Here is a 16,770-nt window from a genome sequence, read left to right as displayed (position 1 = left end):
CCAGTGCAAGCCCTGCTAGCCCAAGTCTGTCGACTTGAGCTGGGTTACTCACTCCCCCTGGCTCCATAATGCTATATAGACATACCCTAAGTGACTTAGGAGGCTGTGTCCCAAATTATGTTTAATTAGTTTGGTTTTTTTAAGAGGGGAAAAACTGGTCAAGTAGAAATTTCCAAATCAAATCCATTAGGAGATCCCATCCATTATGATAGTCTTTTCTTACATGGCCACTTACTATATTTCCAGAGGCCCCTGCCTCAGTCAGTGTTCATGAGGTTATTGGGGAAGAGCATCTCTTGGAGCTTGGCTGGCTCCATTATCCCTTCCAACTTCATGGAGTCCCAGTAGAGAGAGGACTGGTGAGGCTGGAAGAATATTGCAGAGGTTGCATTTCACCCTGCTGTGTCCTTCAAACCCAGATCTGCAGGCACAGTCTCACCTCTGTTTAAGAAAGAGGACAGGCCATAGGAGCATTAATTCTTTACCTTCCTGTTTGGCATTTGTACCAAAATGTTAGTTATGCTACTAGTATCCCATACTAGAAAGCTTTCCTGGACCACTCTGTAAATTACTTTTCTAGATGATTTCATTTTAATTGCATCCACATCTGGTGTTCATACCACACATACCAAATGTTTGAATTAGTTTGGAGAGTTAATTATGTAGGGAAACATATATCATAGTTCAGCTATGCAAAGGTAGGGGCTATAACGTGATACAATTCCCATTAATACTGACAAGAATAAAACTGTAAAGAAGATTAATGCCATTCCCACCAGCAACATGACATTATTTTGTTTTCAACAGTTTTTCTTTCTTACAAGTGTTCACACTTCAGCTGACACAGACTGACTTGTGCTTTATGTCTTTGTAGGAGCAGAACATTTCCCCCCACCCCCGTTTTTTATTCATTCAATCTTGATGATGTTGTGACCCTAACAACTGTTTTTTCTCACAGGGAAATGTGAATGTGGCCAGTGCACTTGTTTCCCTCCAGGAGATAACAGAGTTCATGGTAAAACCTGCGAATGTGATGATCGACAGTGTGAAGATATGGATGGCAATGTCTGTGGGGGTATGTATGCCTTTCAATAAGCAATAATTCTGTATGGATTTGTGGCTTTCCCTATTTCCCCTGATTTTGTTACAAAAGAGTATTAATGGAAACTAACCACAGCAGTAGATTGTAGTACATTTATATCTTAAAAAGAAGAAATAACAACAATCCCACAACTGAATATTTTAATTAATATTCAAAATGTCTGTCTTTAACAGTGAGGCAGATTACATGTGCCCAGTAACATTTTACACTGTGCTGAAGTTCTTACATCAATATCCTCAAAATGTATCAGAAATCTGTACAGATATTTAAAGAAAAACTATGGAAGAAATGATCATATTTTCACTTTTTGACTTTTATGATTGAAGACTTACCAATGGTATCACATTTCCCCTTTTTTCTTTTTTTAAGTTAGCAATGCTCAGCAATGTGTTAAGTGGCTTTAGCAGCTGATATTCAAGGACAGTTGTGTTTAGTATCACCTGGTACACTACAGCAATCCCACCATGTTCAATGGCCCCACCAGCTCTCACAAACTAAGCATCATTAGATTGGGTTGATATTTGGCAGTGCTCTTCTCCCAATCAATATTGACCCAATGGTCCAGCACAGCATTAAGAGCTATTTTGCCGAAGAAGGTATCTTTTAAATTAGACATGAAAAACAGTGTCTCTACTGATCACTTGTGGTCATTTCATAAATAAATTAAAGATCCAATAGCATTCTTCATAAGAGTGGAAGTGTTAAATACAGCTGATGTCCAGTACATCCTACCAGCTGCCTACTTCACTTTCCCTGCATAAACTGAACTCATCATGTGTGCCCTTAAATAGTTTTGTAATATGTCAGGTTGTTGTGCATCATTAACAGTTCACACATATGCCCACTGAAGTTCCTTCAGTGGTGCATAAAGTGACCATTGGTGTATTGGAAGGGACTTTGGGATTTTTTTGGGATGATACTATAGATCATTATCATTAATATAGAAGGCTCAAATTATCAGCAAAAGCAAGGAATCAGAATTTATTTCCTAAATCTTACAGAATCTAAGCACACTGCAGATTTTGTACTATATCACAGCTATAAATAAATTCTTTATTCTTATGTCCGCTATATGGAAACTGTCATTGATTGATTTTTCTGTAGTGGAGAATAGTATTATGCAGTACTTCAAATTAGTTTTATAGAGAGACACAATATTTTGAAAGCAATTGTGATAATATTGCTCTAAAGGTTGCTATTCTATTTGACTGATTTTTCTGAAATGACTCTATGATTTTAATAGTGATTAGTATGAACACACATTTTAGGACATAGCTTTCTTATTTTCATGAATAAAAATGTATACAAAAATGTATGGGTGGGGGAGAGAATATTGGTGTGAAGGTGTTGATCTACAGAAAGTACTTATTTGAGAAAATAGTAGTTAAAATCTGGTTGTCAGTAAAAAATAGCCTAAATAGGAGTTAGTTAAATTAAATATCCACTAAATAAAATATGCATCAAAAAGAAGTAATTTGAATGTCATCTGTTTGTGAAAGAAGGGAGAAAGCAGAAGTTAAGAGAACGGAAAAGGTCAGTCTTATTGAATGCAATACATATATCAAAAACAAAACTAAGCATCTTCTTATGACTAGAATACCCAGTCTATTCATAATCAGCCAGTGTCTTGGTGATAATGCTAAGTAAATTGAATGCCCTCAGAATTCATAGAAAAACATTACCAATACTCCTCCTTAGAGCTGACACAGCTACCATATTAACTTTTATCTTCGACTGGAGAACGTTATATCTCTCTCATGAACACTCATATGATGAAAGAAGAATAGTAATCGGACAGAGTCACCTGACCATTCTCGTTGTGCAAGGGATTACATTCAATCTGTACTATTATCTGAACAAATTCTAATTTTCCCTTCGGTCTAAACAGTTCTATGTAATGGGAACACCAGAGATGAATCCATTCATTTCTATGTTTTGATTTATTTTGACTTAAAGAAAAACAGGTAAGAATACAAAAGCTTATAAAAGTACAAACCCAGTGTAAAGTTGAATCTAAATCTTAGCTCAACTTTTCTGTTTTTATTTGAACTGGTAACTTAATCATTAGCGTTTTGTCCCTGAATGAATAAGATTTACTGTTATGGATCCTGGGAGTATACTGAGAAATGATACAACTACATTTGCACCCTCCAATACATTGTTTTGTAATTACAGACATTTCTCTTCTCCTGACATGGGTGGCCGGACTAAGCTCCTAAAGGATAAGAAAATGTTATTTTCTGTATAAAATAAGCTTTTTTTTCTAGTTTCTGCTGCTCTTAATATAATTTTTATATCATTGAAACAATCCAAGTGCCAAAAGCCTTCTCTGAACTGCCCTTAGCTGGGATTCTGTAGCAGCATTCAGTGCATAGAGGATTGTCCTATAAGTTTATCTGAAAGTACTTGGTTAGAACCTTACCAACAAAATCAAGTGTAATGCATTGTACTCTCCTTGAGCCTGGTTTCCTAATCTGCACTCGTTCTGTTTTCCTCATTAGCCACTATGAGTTTCAAGTTTCTTTTTTAGACTTCACCAGCCACATTTAGCTCTTTCTGCTTATACATATTTATTTTTCTTTGATCTTATTCCTTCTCTGAGAATGAAGAGTCTCTGGCTCACATCTGATCATTTCTGGAATCAGAGACCCAACATGTCCTTATATGGGCAGGGCAGCACTTAATTTCAGCAGAGGGATCTGTATGGTCCTGGGAACCAGCAATATACCAGTGAAAGGCTGGAAGGAGATGGCAAAGTGGGGGTCTGCCACAGCTGTCTTGTTGGCCATGATTTAGTAGTAGGAGTAGAAATTGCAAGTCAAACATAGCTGGATGCACTGTCAGAGCTCTTCTACTCTCTTGAAACAAACAAGTTTTTCTCAAGTATAAATGATGGATATATCTTTTCTAACAGAGGAATTATGGGACTTTTCTGGCTATTCAAATTCCTAGAATTTTTTCAGCAATTCTCTGGATTTGAAACCTGAGAGTACTGACTAGTTAATTAGAGCATCACCAATTTCTCATGGGGATGTAGCCTAATCATTTCTGAACTGTATGATGTTGGGGAAAGGTGTTGATTGAGCTAAAAGAGAATTACTCAGTTTATTATTTGGAGTAAATATTTACATTCTGTGTTTTTTGGACTACCCAAATTCTATCTAAAACATATTTTTAAGCCAGCAATGGGGTTTCCTATAGCCATACTTCTAATATTTGAAAAGCATGAAAAGGTTTAAAGAAGGAAGGGAAAAAAACACCTGATCCTGACATTATGTGGGAAGTTACTATTGAAATTCAACATTTCCCTTTGTTTTGTCCTTCTGTCTTGCTATGCACTGGCTAATGGTTTACATGCAGTTCCTTCTGCTGGATCGATCGTCAGACATGCTCAAGTGCCTGCTATCAGGAGTTCAAATGGTCGGGGGCTGTATTTTTGGAGCAGACGGACGAGAGTTCTGTCACTACTTCCTGCTTTAAAAATAAAACACTTCAACTATACTGGAACATTTAGAGCAGAACAACACCCCTAGGCTGGATGCAGTTATACTGGTATGAGTTTTTATATCAGTATAGCTTAGTCCTGTGTGGGAAGGGACTAAACTATGCTAGCATAAGGCACCGATATACTGATATAACTACATCCACACTAGGGGCTGTACAGCTGTAACTATTGTGATTAAATAACAAACAAAATACCCTGTCTGAAATAATTATAGCGGCACAATAACTGTATGTAGACCAGATCTAAGTTTGTATGGTGACAACTAAATTCTTGGATTCATTAGTCTTTGCCTTGTTCCCCTTTATTTTCTTTACAGGCCCTCAGCCTGAGTGTTAATGAACCAGTAAAATATACCATTATTGCCATATTATTTATATCCTAATTATAGTCAAACTTTGACTGAAGAATTTTTATTAATTTTTAAATAATATAAATTATTTTAATTGGATATTATTTATATTAATATTAGAATAATACATATTCATGGCATATTTTTAATAAGACATACAAATGAGTCTCTACCATAATGGGCACTGTTTGTGTTCACCTACTCTGGCTTGATTTTATAGAAGAAATTCTCTGCAGAAACTCTATGCACAGCCCATTAGCTGATATGCTCTATTATTGCCCTCTGCCTTCAAAAGTTCAACCTTTTCTAGCACTTTTTTGGTTCTGGTGCTAATGAAGCCATAGAATAACTTGTTTGGAAAACTGTGAATGAAAGTGAACTCTTGGACAAGCTGGCTGTGTGGTCTAAAAAAATAGACAGCAGCTAAAATTTGATTGTGATAAGAATTGCAAAACTACAAAATCAATTGATTTATTACTGTCTCCTTTATGAGATGTGGCAGAGAGGTGTCGATTGTAGGTCCACCTATCTCTCTGTGAGCTGAGTTAATAGAATATTTAAATGGGGAATTTAGAGGACCAAGCTGTTTCTCTCCTCAGAGGCTGTAGTCACCCATTGCCTCAAAGGCAGAGATTCTTTAGCAGTACAATAACTTATACGGGGAACTCTCTTGTGTTGCAAATGGTTTCCTTTTGTGAAAATCACTTGTACAGACACAGCAGTTGCAATCCAGGATTGTTTTTGGTTGACATCTAGATCAGGTGGCTGGAGTGGTGATTTTGAGTGACAACCATATGTCTTCACTGCAGAGTTAACTGGCATTATCTACACTTGAGTTACACCTCAACCACACGGTGAAATAATAATATTCAAGCTGCTGTGTCCACACTGGCACTGTACTCACTTGTGTATGGGTATGTCTTCCCTGCAGAGTTAACCTGGATGATTGGTACCCTGGTCTGAATACCCAGTGAGCCTAACCTGGACGTGAACAGCCACACTGAAATGCACTATCCAAATTACTGCATCCTCACTGCTGCTTCACTCTCTCATTGGGGTTGCTATGGTTTCTGGGGGAATATCCCAGGGATTTCTGTGCTGCAGTAAGCAGAGACACTCTGATTCCTTTCCAGTTAATTGTGGGAAAACTTGTCAGTCCTTCTTGGCATATGGGAGGAATTGTGGGAAGGCACTGGAGGACTAGCAGAATTCTCTATTCCCAGGGGAATTCTGCACCAAAAAATTGAAAATTCTGTGCATAATATTTTAAAATTCTGCATATTTTACTTGTAAAAATAACACAATATAATCATGCTTCCACTGACGGTCCCAGGTGGGGGGGGCTCCCACTGACAGCGGGAGCTCCGGTTACCTAGGGCTGACAGTGGGCGGGAGTACTGGGGGCAAATCAGGAATTCTGTAGGGAAAAATAAAATTCTGTGGGGAACATTAATTCTGTGCAAATTCTGCATTGTGCAATGGTGCAGAATTCCAGGAGGAGTAATTCTCATTGCAGTGTGTTCAGGTTGCCAGCTTGAGTGAAAATAGAAACCAGGCTCCCAGCTGGGCCAGATAGTTCTAGCTGAAAGTACCACTAAAGTCAGGGGAAAGGGTTTTGTGTGAGGATGGGACGGGCATGAGGGGCAACACCCGAGGAAGAACCTAGACTATCTTTGCAGTGAAGGTATTGTGCTAAAATTGTGGGGGCGGGGCACATCCCATGGTTCCTTGTGCTGCAGTAAACCAAGCTGCTCTATGAATTATGGGAGAACTTGTTTGTCTTTTCTGGGCACGTAGGGGAACTGTGGGACAGGATTGGAGGATTAGCAGTATTGCGGCAGCACTGTGGCAGCAGCACGTTATCAGCGAACACATTTTAGCCAATTCGAGTTTAAAGCACCATAATGCTCTAGTTGAGGGGTTTTGTGTATGGACTGGACTCGAGATAGGGGCAACACTTAAATTATGACTCAAGTTAACTTTGCAGTGAAGACAAGCCCATAGTCATGGTAAAGAATGCAGTGCGTTTGCAGAGGAGTTACAGATCAGCTGGGACAGTTTTGAAACAAAGCATTTGGCTAAGAATTTGGATCTGGCTGTTCTGCTGGAGTCCTGGAAGTTCTGTACTGCAGCTGTTCTGCTCTTGATCTTTAATATCACTGTTCTGTAATTTACATCCTTGTAAATAAAATAGTGGAACTTAGTCTATCTTGTGTCTGCACCAATCCATATCTCTGCCAGTCAGAATCTCACCCGTCCCGACCATCAGTCATGGCAATATTGGTGCATTCTGAAGGAGGTGTTTAGAGTTGTGTAGCCAATCTATGGAGAAGACTACAGAGCTTTCTGAGGAAAATACTTGGAGTCTCACGCCAATTCCCAAACATAATTTATACCACTAGGAGTGATAGGGTGCTGACATCCTGAATCCCAAAGGTGTCGCTGGACAGAACAAACTCAACTTAATACCATAATTTATCAGCTGCAGGCATATGTTAATATTGTCATATTATGCTATGTTTGTTCATTAGGCAACACATGTTGCAGATGTTTGTCTTCATTTAAAGCCATGGGTTCACTCCCACTCCCTCCTCTCCACTCACTCCCAACATTGGCTTCCTCCATTCTGTTCCCATCCCACTGATCCTTTCTGCGGACTCCACAGATTTTGTTCACTACAAATGTTTCTTTACATTCACAGCTCCACTTCCTCCTATGTGAAGTACACTTAGACCAGGCTAACAAAGCAAATTGCTTATTTGTCACTTTTAATTCCCTTCTTCAACCCTTCCCCTTCCTGTGGCCTCCTCCCTCCCTTTCCAGGATCTCTCCAAATTCTTCAAGCTCATCCCAGGCCACTGTGGCCTCCCTCCTCCCCATTCTCAGCACCCTTTTCTTTATTCAGCTGTCACTTACTCTGAGATTTCATTTTCTCTCTCTGTCTAATCTCTCCACCTGTGCCCTTGTCCCCATCCCCTCCAAGCTGTCAACCTCTCTGGTCCCTTTGTCTCTCACTCCCCCTCCTTTTTAACCTCCCCTACTCTAAGTACAAGAATATCTTTGTTTTCCTCATCCTCAAAAAGCCAACTCTTGACCCCAGCTGTCTCTCCACCAGCTCCTTCCTCCCCCCCTTTAAACTCATGTAATGAACCATTTACAACTGATGCCCCTCCTCCTCATTCATCCTCCAGACTGGCTTCCACCTCCTCCACTCCACTGAAACTGCTGCCCCCAAAGATTCAAGTAACTTCTTCCAGGCCAAATCCCAGGGAACTTACTCCATTCGTATCCTCCTTGCCCTCTCCACTGCCATTTATCACTTCACCCTCCTTGACATCATATCCTCCCTTGACACTTTGTTGGATTTTTTTTTCTTCTTTTACTATTTCTCTGATCTCGTTTGATGAATTCTATTCCCCAACAATCCCACTCTGGGGGAGTCATTTAGGGCTGTACCCTTGATCTCATTCTCTTCACCCTCTGCACCATGTCCCTAAATGACCTTATGCACTCACAAAATGTCAGCCATCATCTTTGTGTTGACATCTCACAAACTGGTCTCTTCTCTCTTGGCTTGTTCCTCCTCTGTCTAATCTTGGATCTCCATCAGTTTCACTGACATTTGTTGTTGGGATGTTTTGCTGAGCTTCTTATCCCCTTCCTCTTCCTCTTCTCTCCATTGCTCTGTTGACCTAGGCAATACCATAAGCTTGGCAATCACTGTCAAGAGATGTGATATTGTGGAAAGAATAATCATAGAGCTCCAGCTTCAGAGAATGGAAAGCTAGACCCTGTGACTGAACAGAATCTGTTAAAGTGAGAGCTGAGTGCTTCTGAGCATGAGAAAGGGAGACTCTGGTATTTCAAGATTAGATACTTGCTGAAATGAGAAATGTGAATGACAATCTAAGTGATTTGAATAAAAATTGTCACTAGCGTTCTCTGACCAGCAGAGATTGATTAATAGCTTGCTTTCCAGACCAGCTGCCCATGTGCCGGTAGGTAGACATAAGGGGAAGGATGTGATAAATGAGGGTTTAAGTGATTGAGACCCTATTACTATGTTTCTGCATGATTAAAATGAGACACTCACTTAAAATTCAGCTGTCCATCACAGTACCAGGAATAGAGCCATGATGCCTTCATTCAGACAGAAGTTGTAATAGGACCTGTCATGGATTCTGCAGCGCTCTTTTATTAGATACAGACTCCCATTCTAGAGCCTATGCCCTGGCACAAAGGCGCAGCATGCTGGTCCCAGAAGAGGATGATTAATGACAACTTTCCTGAGATATGTAAGCTGCATTCTAGGACCAGTTCTCTAATGTTCAGGTCCTGTCTGAGGATGGAGGTATCCTGGATCATGACTGGCTCTCCAGTTGCAGCAGAACTCTGGTGCTCTTCTGCCCCTATTACTTATGATATTTTTTTCCGCTCACAGCTGCAGCATGATCAGCATTGGCTGGCCCACCTGGGTAGATTATTATCCTGTACTTTATGCTGTCTTTCAGGGTTGGGGACAAGCAGTGTTTATTAATAACAACACTAAAGCAGTATATGAGACAGTATTCCTAACGCCAGTCATTGCCTCCTGTTCTTCATAAGGGACCATGACTGGCTCCACTCTGAGCTTTTCTTACAGATGTCTCAACAAATCAGCTTCTGGAGGAAGCATCTAAAAGCCCTCCTGGCTTCTCTTTGTACTACCAACTGGTACAACATGAGCTGTCTTGGACATCCTCACAACCTGGTCTAGGAAAAAACATGGTTGAGATCCCACTTCATCTGTACCATTGGTGATGGCATGGGTCAGATGGAATAGACAACTCAAGGCAGTGCCTCTACACCTGAGAATCGAGCTGGACGCAATATATCGGCACTGTATCGCCAGCCCTCACCAAGGCTATGTACCCCAGTAATGCTATATGAGTGATGCTCAGCGGTCTGTACTTCAAATAGGGCATTGCCTATGGTAATATGGTATTTAGGTTTGAGTCAAGAGAGACCATTGGCCTCCCATTTTGGAATTGCCCTTGCCCTCAACTCCTAGGAGCAACCTAGTTCTCTGGTTACCCCAATACTGATAGTCCAAGAGTTGGTCCATTGTTGTTGATGCTATCTAAAACAGCAGAATACATTGATAGGCCTGGTCTTTTCAACCAACCAAATTCCTTTGATGGAGTCGCAGCTGTTTGCAGTGACCATGGCACATCAAAGTAGTGTTTCCACATGGAAGATGGTAAGAACCAATGGTGAAACGGATGTTACGGCATGTCATATCCTTATCTCATACGCCAGTCAGTTTCTCTGATGCAGCTAGAACTGGTCTCAGCGCTTATGCTTTTGGTGTAGCCTGTGCTGGAAGAGGCAATGCAGCCAGTGTCAAGACATGGTCCAGCAATGCAGACTGTCCTTTGAAACTCTAGGAGGCTCTTGGGCACAAGGTTTACCACTTTGCAGTGCTAATAAATCCCATTGGGAACTCCTTGTATTTCATGAATAAATATGAGTTTAAACTGTGGATCCTCTCCCCAAATAGTAACAAGAGGCTTTAAAAAAAAAAAAAAAAAAAAAAAAAAAACTTAACAGTATGGAGACCTCCAGAATTCAAGTGTAACTATCCTGTGATGTCAGAACTGCAGCAGTGAAGGCAGTTGTCGCTTCGCTGATGTTTGAAGGCTTGCATGGCTGCATGAATCGAATTAATGTAGAAGTTTGAGGAGCTGCTGTATGCCAAAGGATACCTTTTGGGGGAAAAAGACAGACGCTAGTGTCATGAAAGCCAATGTGATGAGTAGCACCCTTTGTGTTCTCTCCACGCTAATGATTAACATCTGGCAATCTGGAAGCAGCTATGAATGGTGAAGTAAACTTCTTAAGAAAAAGACCTTTCCACATCAAGATCCTGTATGGTATGTAGAAGGCAGAGAATGGTCACATCAGAAAAATTATTGCACAAGTCCTATTAAAAAACAAACAAATCTTTCTAACCAAACCAAAAGTTAGAATACTTTTAATTGGATTTTTGCAGTAATTTTGCAGATGTGGTTATTCTCTGCCTTCTTTAAACCACAGAGAGGGCCTGGGGCTGAGTGTGAATTACACGTTCACCCACTTGTGCTTGCAGGAGTACAAGTATTTGCACCTCCAAAAATAATTTTCCAGTATGCAAGTCCTATTCAATGTATTGAATAGTTAGTTCTTCAATATTTGAAAAACTTAATCCATGTCTTGCTAAAGAAAACCAAAGTAAAAGAGGCCAAATACCCTTGGAGAAACTTGGCCATGATGAGAAAATGTAGAAAATCATAATATGTTTATACCCATATCCTTATGCAATCTAAACCATAGCAGTATATGGGAAAGTACAGATGGCTGCCACCCTTATCCTTCTATGGTATGTAACACAAATCTCATTGTTACTCAACTTAAAATGGAAGCTAAAACGTCACAGGACTGTTTAGTATTTATGGTTTACCAATATGTAGTGCTTTATATACATGTTAAATGTATATAGAGAAATTGATATTTGTGAAGGTGAGTGCAGAGACAGACATGAGTACCCAGCATACCATGAAGCATGTAGGTATTCAACATTTAATGCTGAACATTTATTAGGATCCAACATGAAGAAATAATCAATGAATGGTCTGGCAATTGTTACATCACTAGACTTCAAAAATAGATCTGAGTATCTTCATGTCTGTGAATAAGAACAGCTCAAAACCATCAATTAGTAAAGTAGTTGGTTATCACTAAAGTGCTGAGGAATTCCATTTTACCTGGTTTGTATCCCCTTTGGGTCTGCCTCCCATGCTACTTCAAGATTTATTATGTTAAGCTGCATCGTTGCCTTGGGAGCTGTGCCCAAATTAGCAGCATAAATGTGTTGGTATGTCCCTCCTTTTCCCACAGACCCACGTTCTGCCAGAATGGTCCTCAAGCTAGTTGCCCTTTGCCCAGCCCACCAACGCAATCAGCCCTAACCCCTTCCTTTTCATCACCTCTGCCCTTATAATAGTTATGTTATAATAATTGCTTACAATGTACAGAGACCATCTTCAAAGCACTGCAAATGTATAAGCTAAGGAATTCCCCTTTCTGCTATGGAAAGGCAGTGAAGTCTAGAAATGTGAATAAATTCAGTATAATGTACTAAGCTTTCAGCTTTGTGGCATTTCTTGCTTCTTTGCATATTTTCCATTTCTTTTGTCCTTTGTCATCATCCATCTGCTTTCAGGTTTTCCCATTTGTTGCTCTCTTTCCCTTTCTGCCTTGTGCTCTGTTTTCTATTCAACTGTCTGTCTCTCTCTGTTCCTCCTGTGCCCTGAACAAATCACGCTTCTCAGTTTTGCTTCTCCCTTTCTTTCACTCTTCTTGTAATCTAGGCTCTTGCTTTCACACATGTTCCAGTGTATTTCCCGCACTTGCTTGTCCTCCTTTTCCATCCGTTCATTGTCTGTCCCCGTTTCCTCCCTATTTTGTTTCCCTGTTCCCTCGTCTCCTGCCTTTTATCCTTTCTTCTGTCCCTCTCCTTCTCTTCCCCTCTATCCTTTGTACTGCCATTTAATCAGCCGCCCCCGAGATATATATATATATATCCCGAGGGATCGCTAGTGGATTCCTGTTCTCCCTTGCACCCTCTTCTGCATGCTATCTGCCCTTAGGATGCTTTGCCTTAACTCCTGCATTCAGGCCCCAGCCACGCCTGTGAAAGGAATCCATGGTGATACCTTGCCATTTGCTCCTCATCTTTGCTATAACAAGACAGCATGAGGTGCCTTGCAATAGCAAAAGTAGCAGCTGCCAGACTTTGCACTGGGATGCCTGTCACTGGTAGTGGTGGTAGGGATGGGGCTAGTGTGAGTTAACAGCTGGGGATAGGACTGAGGACAAGACTGTGCCCATTGCTTTTCAAAAGTTTGGGAAGAGACAAAAAATATTCCCAAGGCCTGTCCCCAAACTCCAGATTTCTAGCCTCTCCCACCTACCTCCTCTTCCTGACCAGCTACCATCCTACTCACTCTCTCCTAAGCAGGCAATCACATAGTTATCTGCCTCACCACCTTCTCGGTTCCTACCCTTCCCCCCTGTGATGGGCCCTGCACGCTCCCTGCTGGCCTTATCAGTCGATCCAGATGATTTTGCCAAATGTCCACCCCTTTTTTTGTTGATGCTGTACTGTGCTGTGGCATATGGATCATCCCAGCCCACAGAGAGGGAGAGAGTTCTGTGGTTTGCCCAATGTGCTAGCTGGTATGGTGGGAAGGGAGCCACAGGAAGTGAAGGAGGGTAAGGGCCCTTGCAAGGGAGAAGAGCTGGAGATGGGGAGTTGCGAGGGCAGAGCCCAGCCATTCTTTACATTACCGGCCCACCTTGCTTAGCACAAGGCCAGGCTAGCCGAAGATGGTAATACTTTCTGTCTCGTAGGCATGCTGCACCAGTACATTCTGACCCAGAACGAGCCCAGCCTGGGGGTTCAATTAGGCAATTCCATGTTGAGCTGCCTGAAAGGCTCAGTATTTTCTTCAGCTAGAAATGTCGGTCATTTCTCCTGTCTGTGTAATATGCTTGCTCCCCTGCTGTCATTACAGGCCACGGCCTCTGTTCTTGTGGGCGATGCGTCTGCGAGGACGGATGGTTTGGACAGTTGTGTCAACATCCAAGAAAGTGCAACATGACAGAAGATGAGAGCAAAAGCTTTTGTGACTCAGCCAATGGCGTATTGTGCTCCGGAAAAGGTAAGCAATACACTGGTAGCTGAGCTACCCTACATCACTGTTCTGGAAGCTTAAAATGTATGGTCGTGGGTTGTTGTTTAGTAACACTTTCTTCCAAAGTCACCCATTGTTAGAGGGCTGTTATAACTGGCTTCATAATGCATCTAACCTTGTTATCACACCCACTGTGTCAAACACCCACTGCACGCACATGTATTTAGCTGCTTTGATCTCCAGTGCCATTTGCTAACAGCATGGGATTTCACAGAGCTGTATTTGTCTGCGTCTGTCTTGGGTAGTTGTATTCTATGAACTCAATTATACTATTTGATTGAATACTGCTGAGTGACAGGGCTGCCTGTAGCACTGCGGTGATACTAAAGGAAAGCAGAGTCCCTCAGGTAGCACTTGGGGTACATGTTGAGCAGCAGCACTTGCTATTCCTGTCCAAAAGCCGCCCCCAGGGCTGTCTCTCCAGCCCCAGCCTGTGCGAGGGGGAAGCAAGGCCTCAACAATACCCACAATCTCCCTAAGACATTCCCCTCTTTAGAAACATTTTTAAACGTATCTGCACGGTTGTGGTTTTTTACGTCTCCAGCTGGAAGTCCTGGCTGCCTTCATATGAGTCCAGCTGTACAGGTTTGGCATAGAGAGAGAAATAATTACTAGATACTTCTGAAATATAACTAAACTAAGCTCTTTCAGGGTATTCTCTCCCAGGCTAGAAACAAACAATTTATTTCACTGGAAAGAGGATTTCTGGCTTCCTACGGTATAAACCACCTACTTAAAAATATCTCACACACACTCTCTCTCTCTCTCTCTCTCTCCAGCAGACCAATGGGGGAGATGAAACATGGTTCCAAGCCTACATCCTGTCTTCTTTGATCCTGGGGCTAGCAAGGGGTGGGGGGGAAGGTGGGAGACTGAACCAACCTCTGGCACAAGCTACAGCAGCCACCACCAATTTATGCCAACTGGAATGATCTCCTGGGGACAAGGCTGCTGGCCCTGGATTGCTGGAGTGCAGTACTTTCTGATCTCACCTGCTCCTGTCATGCCACTACTTCTCCTGTAGCCTCCCCAGTGTGGACAGGGAGCAGGAGCAGCTGGAGTAAAGCTGGCTGCGGGGTTCCTTTGCATCAGGCAACTCCCTAGTTGCCTCTTTTTGGGAATTTTTAGTTGGTGCAAAAGGAATGTAACCAGAGCTAAAGAGCTGGCCCTCTCTCTTTATGTAACAACGGGTCAGAATTCTGTTCTTGGTTATTGTACTGGGCTCCCCTCACTGCTAGGGTGCCTCCTCCTGGCTGCTCTGAGGACTAGCTGCTCCCCTTTCTGTTGCTTGTTCGTGCACCCTGTTGCCCCCTCTCTCTCTGTGACTCAGGGAGCTCTCTCTTTGTTGCTTGGCCCTCTGGCCAGCTTGCTGTGTGTTTTCCCCTTCCAGGGGTTATCAAAATCTCTCCGTCCAAAATGGCAGTCTTCTCCCCCACTGTCCTGATGGTGCCAATTCCCCAGTGGCTGGTAGGGAAACCTGGGCCCACCTTCTACTCTGGGTTCCACCTTCAGGGACTGTCCAATCAGCAGCCAATGTCTGCAACATCTCAATTTGCTGCTGTTTCTCAGAGCCATTTCCTACTCCACTTCTCTCAGGCTTTCGCTGCACCACCTTCTGGGTAAGCCCTGCATTCAGGGCTGGATCCCTGGAGATATCTATTGTCCCCTGGGTTTCCTTCCTTCCCACTGTAACACCCAGAGCATGGCTGCAGACTCCCTCACTGCAGTCCTGCTCTGCTACCAACTTCCTGGCTTTATACTAGTTGTGCCTGTTCCTTCTCAGCGGGGCTCCATCCTCACTCTGGGGTTACTTAGGACACCTAATTCCCCTCAGTTGAGGCCTATTCATGTAATTGGCCCATTCCTAAGCTAGTGTGGGATGAACAACCCATCACAGTTATACTGTTTATTTTCCCCTCAACAGGCCCAATACTGCAGCAAATGAGAAAATTCCACCCATAGGCAAAATGCTGAAGAAGGAAATGACACAATTTCACCATTGTTTTGATCAAACATAGCTGTCTTTACCTTGAAACGTGTACAGGAGAGCAATGATCTTTGGGATTTACTCCATTTTAACCAAAGACTAAATTCTTCTCTCAGGGTGATTGTTATTGTAAATAGTTAGAGGTGAACTGAAATGATTAAAACAAGCCAGCAAGTGATTTACAATCCTAAATAAGTGTAAACAAAAAAAAAATGTAATTTTAAAGGCAAAATAGTTGAACAGCTATTCCTCATTGTAAAGCTGTGATTCCCAAGCCCCTTCTCCTGCTCTGAGAACACCTTAGCCAGACCACACAGTCTGACCCTGCAGCTTGAACTTGTTAGTTTGGGGCCAGATCTTCACATCTTGCCAAGCTGCATTTGGCACAGAACCAGGGGATGGAAAGACGAGCTGGTATAAAGCCACCTTTGACCACCCTGATGCTGGGGCTGGCCAGGATCTGTCTGGTCTCCCATGTAAGTTGGAGCAGCCTGAAGGTAAGTTATACCTAGCTGACTATGGCCAAAATTTTCAAATCCAATTGCCTAAACTAAGGCTTTTAAATTGCTATTTAGGCAACAATGGTGAAATATTTTTTTCAAAAGCTGTTTTGATTTAAGAGTACAACTCCCATTGACAGATTGAACTATGTCTACACATAAAACTTATACCACTTTAGCTATACTGCTATAGTTAAAACAGGACAATCCTGCTAGTGTGGATGTAGTCATATCTATATAAGGGTGCTTATCCTGGTGTAGCTTATTCCTTTATGGGATGGGGAATAACTAAACTGGTATTGCCAGTAAAACTGTGTCCACATTAGGGCTTTTGCTGGTATAACTATATCGGTAAAAATACAATCAAAATAAAATCACCCACCATCCACAATGGAAATAATTCTACTAGTAGGTAAAGCTTGTGAGTGTAGACGAGGGCCTAGGCACTTCTGAAAATTGCCCCCTGCATGCCTAAACATGGATTTGGGACCCTTACCCTTAGGCACACAGGTTTGTAAATATTGTCTGTAGCTAGAGTGAATGGCAGCGTCCA

The 16,770-nt window shown here is 42.0% G+C and overlaps 1 protein-coding gene across 1 annotated transcript in view; it reads left to right on the top strand.

Moving 5' to 3' along the window:
• ITGBL1 (integrin subunit beta like 1) overlaps positions 1-16,770 on the top strand; it is a 203,398-nt gene that overhangs the window by 178,946 nt on the left and 7,682 nt on the right. The window contains exons 8-9 of the mRNA XM_034758206.1: positions 959-1,075; positions 13,551-13,697. Coding sequence (XP_034614097.1) covers positions 959-1,075; positions 13,551-13,697 — 264 coding nt within the window. The remainder of the gene's footprint in view (positions 1-958; positions 1,076-13,550; positions 13,698-16,770) is intronic.

The sequence above is a fragment of the Trachemys scripta genome, chromosome 1 (assembly GCF_013100865.1).
Source record: "Trachemys scripta elegans isolate TJP31775 chromosome 1, CAS_Tse_1.0, whole genome shotgun sequence".
Lineage (NCBI taxonomy): Eukaryota > Metazoa > Chordata > Testudines > Emydidae > Trachemys > Trachemys scripta.
This window is presented reverse-complemented; position numbering and strand designations above follow the sequence as displayed.